We start from the raw sequence: 20,634 nt of genomic DNA, 5'->3' as shown, positions 1-20,634 counted from the left end.
GTACAGCTACAATGGAGGCTCTGTGATGGTTTGGGCAGGTATTTCAGCGGACGCTCATACAGATTTGCACTTTTTTGACAGGAACATGAACGCAGATGTATACGTGGAAGACATACTCCTTCCGTATGTTGTTCCGTATGCACCCTTTATCGGAGAGAACTTCTTGTTTATGCAAGACAATGCTCGACCACACACTGCGAGAAGAGTGTTTGATTTCCTCGATGAAGTTGGCATAAATCGACTTGTTTGGCCAGCAAGTAGTCCGGATTTAAATCCCATTGAGCATTTGTGGGACAATCTCGGCAAGAAAGTACGAAATCACGTACCTGCACCTCAGTCACTGCAAGAACTTCAAAGAGTTCTTCAAAATGCATGGGATGCAATTACGCAGGATGAAATAAAAAGACTAATACAGAGTATGCCTGATCGTATGAATGAGGTAATACGCGCACGAGGAGGTCATACCCACTATTAATACACACATGCGTGCGCCCGTACACACACACACACACACACACACACACACACACGCCACAAGGAGGGTTTGGAGTCTTTAAATACTGTGGAGCTGACGAACCACGGGGGTCCTTATCCTTGTGGTATACAAACGAGCACACACACACACACACACACACACACACACACACGCCACAAGGAGGGTTTGGAGTCTTTAAATACTGTGGAGCTGACGAACCACGGGGTCCTTATCCTTGTGGTATACAAACGAGCACACACACACACACACACACACACACACACACACACACACACACACGCCACAAGGAGGGTTTGGAGTCTTTAAATACTGTGGAGCTGACGAACCACGGGGTCCTTATCCTTATGGTATACAAACGAGCACACACACACACACACACACACACACGCCACAAGGAGGGTTTGGAGTCTTTAAATACTGTGGAGCTGACGAACCACGGGGGTCCTTATCCTTGTGGTATACAAACGAGCACACACACACACACACACACACACACACACACGCCACAAGGAGGGTTTGGAGTCTTTAAATACTGTGGAGCTGACGAACCACGGGGTCCTTATCCTTGTGGTATACAAACGAGCACACACACACACACACACACACACACACACACACACACACACACGCCACAAGGAGGGTTTGGAGTCTTTAAATACTGTGGAGCTGACGAACCACGGGGTCCTTATCCTTGTGGTATACAAACGAGCACACACACACACACACACACACACACACACACACACACACACACGCCACAAGGAGGGTTTGGAGTCTTTAAATACTGTGGAGCTGACGAACCACGGGGTCCTTATCCTTATGGTATACAAACGAGCACACACACACACACACACACACACACGCCACAAGGAGGGTTTGGAGTCTTTAAATACTGTGGAGCTGACGAACCACGGGGTCCTTATCCTTGTGGTATACAAACGAGCACACACACACACACACACACACACACACACACACACACCTAAATTAAATTGAAATTATGTGCAACCATTTTTTTTCAAAATAGCGGATAAATGAAAGCATACAAAACCGATAAATAAAGGTTCCCGCTTTGCTCCAGTGCGTGGCGTGAATCAGGTATCGCAGCCCAATGGGACGAAATGCATGTGAAAGTGTGGAGTATCACCTTTACAATGCTTTTTTACCGAGCTCGATACGATAATTATTCGCTGAGCTGCAAATTGAAGAAGAAAAAAGAGCGTTTTTAATTAAATTCGGAATAACTCAGCGAAAAATCATCGTATCGAGCTCGGTAAAAAAACATTTTAAAGATAACACTCCACACTTTCACGAGCATTTGGTCTCATTGGGCTGCGTTACCTGATTTACGCCGTGCACCGTCCCAAACTCGATCCTTTAATAATCAATTTTACATCCTTTCACTTCCTTATCCGCCATTTTGAAAACAATGGCTGAGCATAATTGCCACTTAAATATTCTTAAAGTGGACATTACAGCCTTCATTTTGTTTTTTTAAACATATTTTTATCATCATTATTTACCAAGTTATGATCATTTAAAATTTGATGAAATTTTCTCAAATTTTAGGTGTACCGCTTTTTTTGCGGGTGAGTGTATATATATGTTCACTATCAGGAAGTAATTTTCCTCAGAGTCTTGATACCTGAAAAATATAATAAATGTATAAGAAAATCTACTATAGAAATTATTAAATAAACCATCCAAAATATAATACACACATACTTACACACTTTTTATGATCCTATATATATAATATTTATCCTCTTCCTAATAATGTAAGACAACTTCTTATAAATAAGTAGCAAGAATTCCAAGTCCCAGCAACTGAAAATAATAATCAAATAATATTTGGCCGTATGAAAAATTAACTTAACAAAAATATACTAAAAAATCAATCTATACAAAAATCTATTATCATTATAAAAGTTTGATTGATCAAAATTACTATATTAAAAAGGTTTAATATTTTATAAATGTATATAATTATATAGGAGTAAAAGAAATCAAATAGTAAAAGAAGTATAATAAATCAAATATTAATATATTAAATTTCAACAATAAATATATTAAATTAAATAATAACTACTGAACAATAACTAAATAATAAAGAAATGTCAAGAAATTATTATGAATAAAATTTTATACTTAACTCTTAGCTGCATACAGAATAATAAGTCACCCTATAAACATAGCCTCCACTTGGTTGTCCACCGGGTGTCCCAATATTTTCATCACCTAACGAAAACGCTATACGGAAAAATAAAAATATATTTATTAATAAAATTCCTTAGAAATATATTTCAATAACAAACCACAAATATGCCTCCTCAAATATATAATTAACCGACTGCATCTATCGAAATTTATACACGAGACCTCAATAGGTAGTAGTACGTGAAAGTGAGAGAGACCGCACTATCGGGTGACTCGCGCGAGTGAGAGAGACAGCGCTATACGCCATACCATATGTAAAAATTAATAAGAATTAAACCGCGAAACAAGCTCGGACAGACTTGTCACCCTCATTATTAGTATAAATACATATGTAGTTATTAATAAAAATTTAAAAGATAATGCATTAAAATACTAAAGGTACATAATATTATACATGAATACATATATTATATATATATATATATATATATAATATATATTTTATAAATATATGATATAATTAAATAAAACCTTTAATTCATTAATTAACTTATCAAAATAATAAACTTACCAAATAAACTCCCGAAATAATTCGCACAGATTCCTCAAAATCCTTTCAATGCTGCATATTCTTATATGGTTTAAGCCTGTCTGTTGTCCGTGAATAATCCATTGGTCCATATTCCTTCCAACATATATATATATTATATATATGCAACCTAGACAAATAAGGAAAATTCAAATAATAACACGTTTAAACTCTAAGCATAAGAACATAATAATTAATACATTATAAAAATCTCTTTTCATATACGTATATTCTATATAGTTATTCAAATAAAACTTCACTACATAATAATAAATTATATAAAATCTAATTTCTTATTGCCAAATAATACATATATTTTTCATTTTGATTATTTAATTGCAAAATTTTATATACAATTAAAATATAATAAGTAAGCAATGATAACCAAATAATAAACCATTTTCATTATGTGAAAGCTCAACATTAATTAATGTATGTATATATTTAATAAATGACCGAAAGTTGTCAAGTCAAGCACATTCAAAATAATATTAAAATATTTCAAAATATCCAAAACTTATCCGCAATTAGAGGTGCATAGAGTTAATAAGTCATGGCCAGATGATCATATGTGAGTATTTTAATCCGCTCCGACAATAGTCTAATAAACGTTCTATATTGTCGATTAAAATACAGCCAAGCTATAAATGATATGCACCCTCGAATATCTTCTGTATAGAATGTCGTTTTACAAAATATCTGAAAAATATAATAACTATATAAGACAAATATATTAAATTATTTAAATTATTAATAATTATAAATAATAAAGATTCTGATTTAATAAAACCAATAATGCAAAATAAAGCTCATAACTCTTTACTGTGTGCAGAATTATAAATCTACACTCACCCGCAAAAAAAGCGGTACACCTAAAATTTGAGAAAATTTCATCAAATTTTAAATGATCATAACTTGGTAAATAATGATGATAAAAATATGTTTAAAAAAACAAAATGAAGGCTGTAATGTCCACTTTAAGAATATTTAAGTGGCAATTATGCTCAGCCATTGTTTTCAAAATGGCGGATAAGGAAGTGAAAGGATGTAAAATTGATTATTAAAGGATCGAGTTTGGGACGGTGCACGGCGTAAATCAGGTAACGCAGCCCAATGAGACCAAATGCTCGTGAAAGTGTGGAGTGTTATCTTTAAAATGTTTTTTTACCGAGCTCGATACGATGATTTTTCGCTGAGTTATTCCGAATTTAATTAAAAACGCTCTTTTTTCTTCTTCAATTTGCAGCTCAGCGAATAATTATCGTATCGAGCTCGGTAAAAAAGCATTGTAAAGGTGATACTCCACACTTTCACATGCATTTCGTCCCATTGGGCTGCGATACCTGATTCACGCCACGCACTGGAGCAAAGCGGGAACCTTTATTTATCGGTTTTGTATGCTTTCATTTATCCGCTATTTTGAAAAAAAATGGTTGCACATAATTTCAATTTAATTTAGGTGTGTGTGTGCTCGTTTGTATACCACAAGGATAAGGACCCCGTGGTTCGTCAGCTCCACAGTATTTAAAGACTCCAAACCCTCCTTGTGGCGTGTGTGTGTGTGTGTGTGTGTGTGTGTGTGTGTGTGTGTGTGTGTGTGTGTGTACGGGCGCACGCATGTGTGTATTAATAGTGGGTATGACCTCCTCGTGCGCGTATTACCTCATTCATACGATCAGGCATACTCTGTATTAGTCTTTTTATTTCATCCTGCGTAATTGCATCCCATGCATTTTGAAGAACTCTTTGAAATTCTTGCAGTGACTGAGGTGCAGGTACGTGATTTCGTACTTTCTTGCCGAGATTGTCCCACAAATGCTCAATGGGATTTAAATCCGGACTACTTGCTGGCCAAACAAGTCGATTTATGCCAACTTCATCGAGGAAATCAAACACTCTTCTCGCAGTGTGTGGTCGAGCATTGTCTTGCATAAACAAGAAGTTCTCTCCGATAAAGGGTGCATACGGAACAACATACGGAAGGAGTATGTCTTCCACGTATACATCTGCGTTCATGTTCCTGTCAAAAAAGTGCAAATCTGTATGAGCGTCCGCTGAAATACCTGCCCAAACCATCACAGAGCCTCCATTGTAGCTGTACCTTTCACTTACAGTACAATCTGCAAATCGTTCTCCACGACGACGATAAACTCGTTCTCGTCCATCTGGAGAATAGAGACAAAAACGAGATTCATCGCTAAAGAGTACTTTGCCCCAGTCTGCGTAATTCCAGTCTCTATGCGCAACTGCAAAATTGAGTCGAGCTACGCGATGACGACCTGTAAGAAAAGGTACAGCCGCTGGCCTGCGCGAAAACAGATTTTGTTCCGCTAATCTTCTCCGAACGGTGTCAACGGATACATTGCAATTGTGGACATCCCTTAAATTGTTTCGAATTTGAACAGCTGTTCGATGTCTGTCTCTTAATGAATTTAAAACAATAAATCGGTCATCGTTTTCATTGGTACGTCGAGGGCGCCCAGAACCAGGCCTCCTCTTGAAAGAATTGGTGTCTAAGTACCTGGCATAAGCACGTTGCACAGTTGACACTGACAGATCAAGTGCCTCAGCAACGTATCTTCGACTTCTGCCATCTTCAATTAAAGCAACAACTTGAGCAGCTTTTTCTGGAGTTATCGTTGCCATAATCGAGAAGTAATTTCGAGAAGAAGTAATTAATTATGGTTTCAATAGATGAAGTCGCAAGGAGCAACGCGTCTAGAGAGCTAGCAAATCAATCGCATAACTTGTACTTTAGTCTTTCAATGTACCTGGCATAAGCACGTCTCAAACGGAAAAAACATTGAAAGACTATAGTACAAGTTATGCGATTGATTTGCTAGCTCTCTAGACGCGTTGCTCCTTGCGACTTCATCTATTGAAACCATAATTAATTACTTCTTCTCGAAATTACTTCTCGATTATGGCAACGATAACTCCAGAAAAAGCTGCTCAAGTTGTTGCTTTAATTGAAGATGGCAGAAGTCGAAGATACGTTGCTGAGGCACTTGATCTGTCAGTGTCAACTGTGCAACGTGCTTATGCCAGGTACTTAGACACCAATTCTTTCAAGAGGAGGCCTGGTTCTGGGACGCTCATACAGATTTGCACTTTTTTGACAGGAACATGAACGCAGATGTATACGTGGAAGACATACTCCTTCCGTATGTTGTTCCGTATGCACCCTTTATCGGAGAGAACTTCTTGTTTATGCAAGACAATGCTCGACCACACACTGCGAGAAGAGTGTTTGATTTCCTCGATGAAGTTGGCATAAATCGACTTGTTTGGCCAGCAAGTAGTCCGGATTTAAATCCCATTGAGCATTTGTGGGACAATCTCGGCAAGAAAGTACGAAATCACGTACCTGCACCTCAGTCACTGCAAGAACTTCAAAGAGTTCTTCAAAATGCATGGGATGCAATTACGCAGGATGAAATAAAAAGACTAATACAGAGTATGCCTGATCGTATGAATGAGGTAATACGCGCACGAGGAGGTCATACCCACTATTAATACACACATGCGTGCGCCCGTACACACACACACACACACACACACACACACACACACACACACACGCCACAAGGAGGGTTTGGAGTCTTTAAATACTGTGGAGCTGACGAACCACGGGGTCCTTATCCTTGTGGTATACAAACGAGCACACACACACACACACCTAAATTAAATTGAAATTATGTGCAACCATTTTTTTTCAAAATAGCGGATAAATGAAAGCATACAAAACCGATAAATAAAGGTTCCCGCTTTGCTCCAGTGCGTGGCGTGAATCAGGTATCGCAGCCCAATGGGACGAAATGCATGTGAAAGTGTGGAGTATCACCTTTACAATGCTTTTTTACCAAGCTCGATACGATAATTATTCGCTGAGCTGCAAATTGAAGAAGAAAAAAGAGCGTTTTTAATTAAATTCGGAATAACTCAGCGAAAAATCATCGTATCGAGCTCGGTAAAAAAACATTTTAAAGATAACACTCCACACTTTCACGAGCATTTGGTCTCATTGGGCTGCGTTACCTGATTTACGCCGTGCACCGTCCCAAACTCGATCCTTTAATAATCAATTTTACATCCTTTCACTTCCTTATCCGCCATTTTGAAAACAATGGCTGAGCATAATTGCCACTTAAATATTCTTAAAGTGGACATTACAGCCTTCATTTTGTTTTTTTAAACATATTTTTATCATCATTATTTACCAAGTTATGATCATTTAAAATTTGATGAAATTTTCTCAAATTTTAGGTGTACCGCTTTTTTTGCGGGTGAGTGTATATAACTACTAAATAAATTTTGTTATAACAAAACTTTACACATATATAACACACATGAAATATAAAATTTAAATAATAATAATACAAGGTAATAAATATACATATTAATAATAATAATGAATGTATGGTCTTATAAAATTCATTATGCATGATTTTATTATTGAGACGAATAATAAGTCTCCTTATAAGAGCACAAGGCTAAGTCCAGCGTACCGCGTTATCTCCCCTATTACTTTGTTATCTCCCCTAATGTTTTCGACGTCCGTGCCGAGTCTTAATGCGAAAGGGACTCGCGAATATATAATGTATGAATATTATAAGGACGCCTTCTTAATGCAAGAGTAATAAATCATTACGAAATTATAAATTATAAAAGAATATATATATATTATATAATAAATTAATCCATATCATTAACTAACAAGATCCAACAGTAATACATTTTTTAGCAAACTTTCAAGCCTTCAAAAGGGAAATAACAATATGTATAATACATATTTAATTAATAAAATAATGAAGATAAAATTTTTAACAATTACATTTATTAACTTTTACAAACAATATATATAAGTATATATATATATATATATTCTATACAATTAACAAGTAAGGAATATATGAATAAATTATAACGAATGAAATTATTAAATCGATTTATAAAGCGTTATAAATTCACTCACCAAAAGATAAGCGACCCTCCGAGCTTCATCCGGTGCAGCTGCACATGAGCTCACTCAGCGATAAGATAAGGCCTGGCGCGACTGCCTGGCGCGACTGCCGGGCACAGCGAACACCTGCATCCGGTGATAAAACAGCTCGCCACATCCTTTGTTCTAAGAGCTGAATAATGAAAGAATAATTAATACACTTTTATATTATAATGTAACACAATTATTATTAACAACTATCTAGACCATGCACCTATATGCACATACATATATATATATATCATATAATTATTATATAGCAAATTGTAATTATAATGGTTTATAACACCAGAATTTGTTTATAACATTGTTAACTAGAACTATATAATTAATATAAAGAAAGTTAAAAATCAATTCTAAACGGAACATGCTAGAACGATCATTCACACTTCTATTGAAAGAGGTTGAGATTCTATATTAAAAAATATATGCATGCAAATTATTAAAATTCTGGTGACTAAAAACCTATTGTAAAAGCCTTACCTTTTGTAAAATGAATTAACGAGCTCGATGCATGGACAATACTGACAGCTCCGTCGTCCCCACTATCCCCACGCAAGAGCGCGGCCACTACGTCATAGCGCGCTCGAAGAAGAAGGACAGCTATAGCGGCAAGCGGCGGTCGAGCCGCCTACGCCCGGGAGCGCCGCATTCTCCTACCACTGCGGATAGCCGGCACGGAGTAGGGACCAGAGGGTACCTCAGGGAGCGCAGCTCAGTCTTCCGCGCATTTGACCAGGAGCTCTCGAGAAGAAACCAACTAAAGCGATCACGAGCGTATTATAGAACATTTTCGAGCAAAAAAAGAACTTAGTCGCAGGATATTTTTCCGGACTAAGAACTTAGTCTAGAGAGCAGTCGAATATTATAGTATACTTAAAGAAAATAAAGTGTCTTTGAACCATCACTTGGGTCTTCTGCCAATCATTTGTCACCGGTTCCTCCGACTCTCCTACAGGGACATCGCCGAGGCAGACCGTCCTCCACGGAGATTCATCGCATATCCTGACAGCAGTACTTTTGGGTAAGTACTCGTTTTAATTATTCAATAATTTCCTTTTCATCTCTCGTGATCTGCAACCATCAACCGAATATTATTAATTATTATTTTTGCATGACATATTGAAGAATTTTATTACACATAATAGTCAACAACTTACCTTCATACAATTCCAACGTCTTCTCCTTCTGATAACACGAGTACGTTGATTGCCTTTGAATGTTCAACGCTCAGTCTGTCTTTGGTTTTATCCACAAGAGTGAATCGTCGCCTTCGACTTGTCAATCGATGTGCATTGGGTAGTCTACTCTACCCCTCTGCCGTTTCCGCGAAGAATTTTCTCCAGGGAAATTTCTTTACGGACTCTGTGCCGCTGTGACGTGACGTCTTGCACATCGAAACTTGTCGTAGAGCACGGGACGCGCTCTTTAAGGACCGACTGACACATAGTATGATAACTCTGGTTTAGTATAATATATTAGAGGAATTATTTTATAATAATAAAACTAAACCAGCAGGCACGGTATCCATCTTATATTCAAATATCCCTGCACACCCTTCTTTACCACGTTACTGCATGAGAAGTAACTAATTAATAATTTTCTCTTATAATAAGTGAGGAGTCGCGATTTCAGAATCTGTCCTGTCTCTTTCTCTAAACCGGTTACGAAACTTTAGATTTACGCGGTACATTCTTTTTTGACAGGTGACCTCTCGAAATTTCCATCGTAAGTATTAGATGCCGCGAAATAATTTCAAATTATCCTTTCGATAAAATAAATTTTAAAACTTGAATTATTTCAATAATAGATGGTAAACGCATTACGCATCGATCCAGTTCTCCGTCGCGAGATCCCCTTCCATCGGGCGGGTATAAGGCGTCGCGAGTATTTCCGACAGCGTCTGTTGAGAGACCGACGTACTGTTCCTTACCATTTATACGTAGACCGAGATGAAATTCCGAGCGAGATAATTCGAGCGGTCAATGATCGTGAAAACACCCCACACGACCTTTCATTTGCCCCTTTGCCCTCCGAACTAAACCCCGAGAACAGCAGACAACACCAAGCGATACCGGCTGGAGAAGAACCGGAAGAAGAACAGGAATCGTCAGACAGTTGCTCTGTCAGCTCAACTGCTTCCACGATTGTCCTCGACCCGGATAACCTTACTGCTGGAATACCACGGGGATTACTCCGAGCTTGGGAGGCCAACGCCGAAATAAGACGGGACAGGCAGGTCCAAACGTCTCCCCGTCGCCCCGATAGCCCGGCCTCATTTTCAGATTATTCAACCCCAGATTATTCCCCGGTTAGACCCGGAGAATTCGGGTTTGACCCCGTGGATATCTCCCCAGCAGAAGAAGGCTTGGCGGACCAAGCAGTTAATCATTTTCTGGACTATCTGAACAGCGAAGAATTCTTAGATACAGTCGACGACATGTACCATACTTAATTCAACGATAAACTGTTCACCTAATATATTTCTAAAGCTAACCAAATATATTTCTAAAGGAAAAATCTAATATATATATATATATACACTGCAATTTTGTATCCTCAACATAACCATAATAAACAGGAAAATTTTATAAAGGAATATAATAACAAGGATTCAACTCATATTTATTTGTCAACCTAAACACCTCAGAATAAGCTTCCTATAGATCCTAATCTCTCGGCGTCCCAGGGTATAGCCGGCGTGGCAGGTTGCCCTGAAAAACAAAATAGAGAGATATAATATTGTTCGTCCCTGCACGGTGCGCCCTGCAGAATCGTTGAATAAACGCTCGAATAGGACGTAACACTACTTTGTATCGAATCGAAGATACATGGGTGCAACTTACACCTAACATTCAAGTTAGACAACTGCCACCTCAACAGCTAAAACCCATGACTGCCTTAACCTGGAGATATCTCACACCGGGACCTTTGGCCGTAAGCGGAATATATTCTGATACAGATCTGGAGAAACTACGAAATCACATTATGTTCCCAGCCGAAAAGCCAGCTTTACTCAATGCTGTTGCTAGAGGACTAACTGGCCATTCCATGAACACTGAAGGAATCTCAGTGTACAACTTGCTGGATGAAAATTCTTTAAATAAAATTGTCGAAAGTACAGCCTCGCGAATCTGGAAGGGATTCATAAATTTTGGATCAGCAACCGCAGGACTCGTCGGAATCTTCATGATTATTCGCCTAGTGAAATTAGTCATTGACACAGTCATCCATGGATACGCTCTTCACACTGTGTATGGTTGCAGCCTTCATCTACTCGGAGCTTTATGGAGCTCCCTCGCAAATTTACTGCTCCATCTGGCACGGGAATCTTCTAGAAAATCTGGAGACGATAACCGAGACAATCAATCACCTGGCGGAGGAACAACCACGCAAACCTCCAACATCGATCCCACTGCACCTGCGGAAGTAATCACTCAACAACCTCCACCAGCCAAACCTCCAAGGACAATGAAACCTTGCCACGAAGAAATCACCAAAAACGTAAATATACCTATATCATATACAAACCTAAGAGACCGCTTAAACACCCTAGATGAAAATATTTAATCTCCCTAGACCAAAATCCTCCGAAAACAATCGGATTTTGTTCTTATTAGGGGGGAGGTGTTACGTCCCGCAACGAAAAATTTAAAATCTTATTTATAAAAATATAATCCCTACCTATTCTCTCATCCTATATAATCTTTGCGCGATACTATATATAATCACTATATATTTGCGCCATAATATTATATATAATCAATATATATATACATCAATTTAATAATAATCAGTTCTCATGTAGTCAAAATACTAGTAACCACCAGTATTAACCGAAAGCTGGACTTATACACATCTATCAATCAAGAAAAAGTAATAGGCTCTTTGAAACAGTCATTTATAATAATCGTAAAAGAATTTCAATATATATATAATTATTATTTATGCAATTTTAATAAAGCTGCAAAAGCCTCATACAATCACCTTAAAATCGCTTATGAAATTTCATAAATCAATAGCAAAATACTATATATATATATATATATATATACTATATATATATATATATATAATACTATATATATATATATATATAGTATTATATATATATATATATATATATATAATACTATATATATATATATATATATATATATACTATATATATATATATATATATATATATATATATATTTATATATATATTCGCCATAATCTCATATTAATACAATACATTGATTCATGTGGTATATAGCCAGAAAAATATTACAATGAATTAGCAGTACTGGTACTGGTCGTATATAATGATATTAATCTTAATAACTAACCTTACTAAGAAAAGAAATTTATTCGAAACTTTATTATCAAGAAAAACTCTTAGCAAATCATTTGCAACAAGACTTCGTATAAATTGGTATACGAACAAATCCGTCGGTAACTGGTCTTATAGCCTCTTGTGCGTTCCTTTACATTCTTCTGGTAAAATTGGCATGGGAAAATTTCTATAGCCATAAATCCCGAAACCTGTAAATAATATAACTAATTAGTATTTAGATAAATAAAGACATAAATCAATAAACAATGAAAAACACATATATATATAAAAGTTTAATTATTATCAAATAATAAATATATTTACTTTGATTATTTAATTATAAAATTAAAATGTAAAAACAGATGACCAGTAATGACTAAATAATAATCCTTTGTAAAATAACAAGCTTCTTTTAAAAAGAAAATGATTTAAATAATTCTTAACGAATAAAATATAATTTGTTTCGAAGAATAGTATAAAGAATTTCGTATCTTATATAATCTTTACTTGTAATTATATATAATCACTATAAATCCACTTTATATTATATGTAACCAATATATATATAGATATTCACTCAATATTCATATTATTCCGTTATCACATATAACCAAAAAAGGATATCCCTATGCGTGTATATGCGCTTACTACAAAGGGAAAGGCATAAATCAAAGTATTTTATCAAACGATACTCACCTAAATTCTATTAATAAATGATTTTGAGCCCATGCGTATCTTTTTAATAAACAGTATGTTCGGTTGTCATAAAAGAGATGCAGCGATTATAAATTTTGAAACCTGAAAATCAAATAATTAATTAATATTTTGTAATAAATATCTACAGTAAAAATGCTAACAAATGCTCCGAAAGTGAGCCACATAAAATATTAATACGAAAATTTATAAAGAATCATCAATAACAAAAGGAAAGTTATAAAGTGAACATTCTACGTACATATAAGAATATGAAACAATAAATAAATGTACCAAGTCAAACAAAAAATTAATGCCCATGAATAATAATTGTTACTAAAACAATACGCTCTAAAAATCAGTAATAATAATTAGTAATAAAATAATTAACAATATATATATATATTTTTTATATTCATGAGAAACAAAATTAATAAATTTTCCTTGAATAAATATTTTTCTAAACGTTATAATAAACCTTTACTGTACATTAATACCATTGGCCAAATATGTCTGTATAAAATTCTAATTATTACTGAATAACATTTCTATTTAATTACAAAATGTAAATGGCCAATAACTAAATAATAATCAAATAATATTTGGCCGTATGAAAAATTAACTTAACAAAAATATACTAAAAAAAATCAATCTATACAAAAATCTATTATCATTATAAAAGTTTGATTGATCAAAATTACTATATTAAAAAGGTTTAATATTTTATAAATGTATATAATTATATAGGAATAAAAGAAATCAAATAGTAAAAGAAATAATAAATCAAATATTAATATATTAAATTTCAACAATAAATATATTAAATTAAATAATAACTACTAAACAATAACTAAATAATAAAGAAATGTCAAGAAATTATTATGAATAAAATTTTATACGTAACTCTTTGCTGCATACAGAATAATAAGTCACCCTATAAACATAGCCTCCACTTGGTTGTCCACCGGGTGTCCCAATATTTTCATCACCTAACGAAAACGCTATACGGAAAAATAAAAATATATTTATTAATAAAATTCCTTAGAAATATATTTCAATAACAAATCACAAATATGCCTCCTCAAATATATAATCAACAGACTACATCTATCGAAATTTATACACGAGACCTCAATAGGTAGTAGTACGTGAAAGTGAGAGAGACCGCACTATCGGGTGACTCGCGCGAGTGAGAGAGACAGCGCTATACGTAATACCATATGTAAAAATTAATAAGAATTAAACCGCGAAACAAGCTCGGACAGACTTGTCACCCTCATTATTAGTATAAATACATATGTAGTTATTAATAAAAATTTAAAAGATAATGCATTAAAATACTAAAGGTACATAATATTATACATGAATACATATATTATATATATATATATATATATATATAATATATATTTTATAAATATATGATATAAATAAATAAAACCTTTAATTCATTAATTAACTTATCAAAATAATAAACTTACCAAATAAACTTCCGAAATAATTCGCACAGATTCCTCAAAATCCTTTCAATGCTGCATATTCTTATATGGTTTAAGCCTGTCTGTTGTCCGTGAATAATCCATTGGTCCATATCCCTTCCAACATATATATATATATTATATATGCAACCTAGACAAATAAGAAAAATTCAAATAATAACACGTTTAAACTCTAAGCATAAGAACATAATAATTAATACATTATAAAAATCTCTTTTCATATACGTATATTTTATATAGTTATTCAAATAAAACTTCACTACATAATAATAAATTATATAAAATCTAATCCACCCATTATTGCCAAATAATACATATATTTTTCATTTTGATTATTAATTGCAAAATTTTATATACAATTAAAATATAATGAGTAAGCAATGATAACTAAATAATAAACCATTTTCATTATGTGAAAAGCTCAACATTAATTAATGTATGTATATATTTAATAAATGACCGAAAGTTGTCAAGTCAAGCACATTCAAAATAATATTAAAATATTTCAAAATATCCAAAACTTATCCGCAATTAGAGGTGCATAGAGTTAATAAGTCATGGCCAGATGATCATATGTGAGTATTTTAATCCGCTCCGACAATAGTCTAATAAACGTTCTATATTGTCGATTAAAATACAGCCAAGCTATAAATGATATGCACCCTCGAATATCTTCTGTATAGAATGTCGTTTTACAAAATATCTGAAAAATATAATAACTATATAAGACAAATATATTAAACTATTTAAATTATTAATAATTATAAATAATAAAGATTCTGATTTAATAAAACCAATAATGCAAAATAAAGCTCATAACTCTTTACTGTGTGCAGAATTATAAATCTATATAACTACTAAATAAATTTTGTTATAACAAAACTTTACACATATATAACACACATGAAATATAAAGTTTAAATAATAATAATACAAGGTAATAAATATACATATTAATAATAATAATGAATGTATGGTCTTATAAAATTCATTATGCATGATTTTATTATTGAGACGAATAATAAGTCTCCTTATAAGAGCACAAGGCTAAGTCCAGCGTACCGCGTTATCTCCCCTATTACTTTGTTATCTCCCCTAATGTTTTCGACGTCCGTGCCGAGTCTTAATGCGAAAGGGACTCGCGAATATATAATGTATGAATATTATAAGGAGCGCTTTCTTATTGCAAGAGTAATAAGTTATTACAAAATTATAAATTATAAAAGAATATATATATATTATATAATAAATTAATCCATATCATTAACTAACAAGATCCAACAGTAATACATTTTTTAGCAAACTTTCAAGCCTTCAAAAGGGAAATAACAATATGTATAATACATATTTAATTAATAAAATAATGAAGATAAAATTTTTAACAATTACATTTATTAACTTTTACAAACAATATATATAAGTATATATATATATATATATATTCTATACAATTAACAAGTAAAGAATATATGAATAAATTATAACGAACGAAATTATTAAATCGATTTATAAAGCGTTATAAATTCACTCACCAAAAGATAAGCGACCCTCCGAGCTTCATCCGGTGCAGCTGCACATGAGCTCACTCAGCGATATGTTACGTCCCGGGATGTCGCGGCTCTAAAAGAGAATTCGGACGTCGCGGGGCTCGATCGCTTTTTCGGGTCAAGCGAACCTATGCGGCTCTTCCCGGGGATACGTGCGATCTGAAGCGCTCGGAATTATTGTTCGGGCTCGGAGTCAGTGGACTCTTCGTCGGGGTACACGATAGGGATGACTATATTACCGTCTTGAGTTACTGGATGATTGGCAGGGTGTAGCCAATAGTCTAGAAGTCGTTCAGGGCACTCGGGGCATTCGTCGCTAATCCTGATGCTGCTTAATCTACTTCCACAGGAGTAACACCCGAATCCGATGGGTTCGCCAATTATAAGTCTATGTTTCGTCACGTAATTATACCGTAGACGTTCTTCAGCGGGCAGGGAATAATAACAGAATGCGCACAGAGCGGCTCTAGTTTGATTATTCGCGAAACCGCAAGCTTTCTGGCAAAAGCTCAGGGAGAGATCGGGGGTATTAAGGGGGGTCTGAGTGATCCGATCACGAAACACGCGGGATCGCATCGGGGAGGAGCGATTTTATCGGGTGAAATCCGATTTTCCAGGGATTTTCTTGAAAGTAGGTCTCGGTTGGGACTAAGTCCCTTTAACGCAGCGTCGGTTTAAAGGGATTCGGGAAAGTAGGTCACGGGGTAATTGGGTCAATTTATGTAGGTCACTGGGTCAGTGGGTCATCGCGTTAAATCCCAAAATAAAAATTAGGTCACTGGGTCAGTGGGTCATCGCGTTAAATCCCGAAGTTGAAAATAGGTTAGTAGGTCGTTGCGTTAAATCCCAAGCGTCGGATTAAATCCCAATTCATAATTTCGTTAATTACAGCTTAAGGAGAGGACCGCGGTCATTTATCACTATGAATTCGAATTGTTGTTATTATTATTATTAATATTTGGCTATTATTCGCGGAATAGAGCCGGTATTCGCGGTAATTCGCGGAGATAAGACCGGGGATTTAATACAGAGGGACTCGATTGACCACTGGAATGTACCGCGGCGCCGAAGGGTCGGGCTAAGATCGTAAAAGTGAAACCTTATACAAAAACACGATGGGCCTGGCAAAAAGTCGTGACTTGCACAAACAGGAATTTTCAACCGTCACTTACCTCCAAGATGGCTTCGCTTCATTTCCTTCCAAGGATTAATTTCCACGTGGCCTGGCCGCGTTGATTAATCAGGCTGCACTGGTAGGCGGGGATCGCGGCGCTCCACGCGGGTCTCCGGGATGAACGGAAGCGGGTTGATGCGGCTGGTTATCAACGTCGATGGGGATGAGTCGTTCTGGCCACTTTATTAAGCACGTGGTTTTATTTGCACTCGCGAATAATTGTTCGTATTCTTTATCGTAGTGGTTTGTTTCTACGATATCGATATAATTGGTGGACGCGGCGTAGTAATGTCTCGCTATCATCCGACGGAGTTGATTTTTCCTACCGGCACGGCGTGTTTTAGGCATTGTAGAAAATTAAAGTCATATTCAGATTTTCTGTAGGCGTCGAGCGGCTTGTCCTCTCTGAGCCGTCACTTCAAATCAGAAATGATTGATTATGCTTCGGATTTTCTGTAGACGTCGAGCGGCTTGTCCTCTCTGAGTCGTCACTTTGAATCAGAAGTAATCAATTATGCTTCGTATTTTCTGTAGGCGACGAGCGGTTTGTCCTCTCTGTCGTCACTTCAAATACGAAAACTCGATTTAATTGTTATAATTTAGTAGCACGTGCCTGGTTAAGAATATCCGTATATTAACGTCGCGTTGCGTGGGATGTGGATTTATTGAATTAGGATTCTTTTGAATGATCACGAAGTTTAGCACACACTAATATATATTTCTAAAATAATACACAAAATGTAATATATTTAAACTAGCACTTAGATTCGAGAATGAATTTATAATGAATTTGGAATTTGAGTTAAGATTATGATATGGAATTAGAGTTAGAGTCCAGCTTAGGACTTGTCGGTTCGGTGTCGCGAGTTAGACTGCTTGAGTCTGGGCCCGCTCCGAGGTCCCTCGATTTCGGCGGCTCGACTGCTGCGGCGGTCGAAAGTGGGGAGCTTGGAGAGAGAGGGGCCCTAGCTGAGCGCCATCTCTGGGCGCTTGGCGGAGGCTTAAATCTAACGCAGTGCCGCGCTCGGCCGCTAGTCGGAGTTCGGTGTCATAGCGCGCCTTGGCGCGCTTTTCAAATGCGCTGAAAGAAACTTAGAAGATTTACATGAAAGTTCGTGGAAAAATCAGGCGCGGGATGTAACACCTCCCCCCTTAGATGAAAATGTTGGACGATGTTCCAACATTTTCCATGTATAATCTAAAGTAATGTAAATTATTTCGCACGCTCTTATATTCTATGTATAATATGCTTAGAACTATTTTGTGTGCACTACACGTTTTCGTTCAAAAGTTTTCGAAGTTCTCGGTAGTCACGCACTTCACTTATTGGGGGCTCTATGGGGGTTGGTCGAATGTTTTCGGTTATTGGGAGGGCTTTAGGGGGCTGATTTTCTGGCGTCGAAAGGGGTTTGGAGGATCGCTGATTCTCGTCGTCCATTCGTCGTCTTGGTGATCCTGTGTACAGGAGCAGGTTCGTCATTGAAGTCCATACCGCTCCCAGTAGATGTAGGCTCCATCCGTATATCGAATGCAATGCGTATCCGTGGATGATGGTGTCCACGATTAGCTTTATTAATCGGATTATTATGAAAATTCCGATCACACCTGCGCTGGCCGATCCGAATGTGATAAATCCTGTCCACAATTTTTGCCCTGCGTTCTCCGCGATCTGGTCCAAGGATTTTTCGTCTAGCAGGTTTAGCATGGATATGCTTCCTGCTGGTATTTCTCGTCCCATGGCCCCTCTCGCTATTGTATTCAGCATCGAAGGTTTTTCCATAGGGAACATTATGTGGTCGCGGAGTCTGTCTAAATCTTCGCTGGTATAGATGCCGCTGGTGGCGAGAGAGGAGGGGCTCACGTATTTCCAGGTGGGTTTCGTGAGCGGTTGGATGATCGAAGGTGCCGCCGCCTCTTGTGGTCGTGGCATCAGGCGGTACCAGCTGCCGTGTATGTTGTACATAACTGGCAGGAATTCGTTGCAGTCCCTCGGCGTTCCTTTTTTGGTGAGTATCCTTGTCCTCGGTAGCATGAATAATGATTGATTTTTGTACGTTACCGGGATTTCGTTATAGCAGACGTCCGTTGGTCGTACTCGGCATTCTACAGCTAGACATTTGACCAGGTGTAGGGCTTCTCCCGCCATGACTGCGGTGTATCCAGGTGCCTTCATTATTCGATGCGCCATTTCGTCAGGGGCGAAACTGGCGAGCGAGAGCGCGTTTTGTAATATCTCTTTTTCGAGCGCGCATTTTTGTTCCATTATGTCGCGGTAGAGTCGCGTCAGTTGTGTCTTAATATGTTTTTCTACGTATATAAATTTAGAATTTACATACGAGAAAATGTCTAAGTTACTGACGGATATTCTTGTGCGGATTTTGAATGTTCTTCCCTTTTCTGTTTCTAGTACGAATAATTTTGGGTGTTCCGTCAGCATGAGTTTGTAGCCACACAGTGTCATCTCAGTGGTTTTGGTGAGGGCGAAGGTCGTTTCCTTCGTTGTCACTGTGTAAACGGTTGGCGTCTCGGTGTTTGTCTGTGCCGTGAGTTTATCGGCTGGGCCCTCGTATAGCACGTCGTATTGGTCGAAGTGGCAGCTGTCCCTTGGCGTGATAGTCCAGTAGGTCTCCGAGCCGTCGTGGTCCATGCATTCTCCCGTGAGTGCTTTGCAGTGCACCCCGGATGGTAGGATCAACTCGTTAGTATTTCTATCGATGACCGCGTCGAAGTTCCGAAGAGTTACTTTTACGACGGCCTGGACGACAGCACTTTCCCATGTTCCATAGGCATCTCCGTATTGGGTTCCGGTGCAACTTCCGTCCATGCTGGTGGTGCCGGCGAGGGTGACGCTTCGCACGTCCGTGCTGTTCCTCTTGAATGACTGGAGGATGCTTCGTTGACCTGTTCCTATGTCGATGGTTCCCGTGTCTTGCAGCTTTTTGCAGATGGATTCGGTGAGTTCTATTGTGTATTGGCGGCGTCCTCCTCGGACTATCGAGACGTGCGAGTGCATTCCACAATAGTATATCGTGCGGTCGACTTCGACTTTGCACTGCATCACGTGTGTGTGGTCATGGGTTGACATTTGTAACAGCTGTACGTAGGTGGCTTCCCTCTTAGGTTCTATGTTGTCGACGGCGCATTTTCCGATGTCTAGGA

General features: G+C 36.9%; 1 protein-coding gene across 1 annotated transcript; it reads right to left on the bottom strand.

The window, feature by feature from the left end:
* Positions 1–18,745: 18,745 nt before the first annotated feature.
* On the bottom strand, positions 18,746–19,738 carry LOC145963938 (uncharacterized). The gene has a single exon (XM_083086304.1). The coding sequence runs from the start codon at positions 19,736–19,738 to the stop codon at positions 18,746–18,748; it is 993 nt and encodes a 330-aa protein (XP_082942430.1).
* Between the last annotated feature and the right edge of the window lie 896 nt (positions 19,739–20,634).

The sequence above is a fragment of the Camponotus vicinus genome, unplaced genomic scaffold, assembly GCF_025532165.1.
Source record: "Camponotus vicinus isolate PSW18456_S1 unplaced genomic scaffold, iyCamVici1.0 SCAF_13, whole genome shotgun sequence".
Classification (NCBI taxonomy): Eukaryota; Metazoa; Arthropoda; class Insecta; order Hymenoptera; family Formicidae; genus Camponotus; species Camponotus vicinus.
The sequence above is the reverse complement of the archived record's forward strand: the minus strand, read 5'-3'. Positions and strand labels throughout refer to the sequence as shown.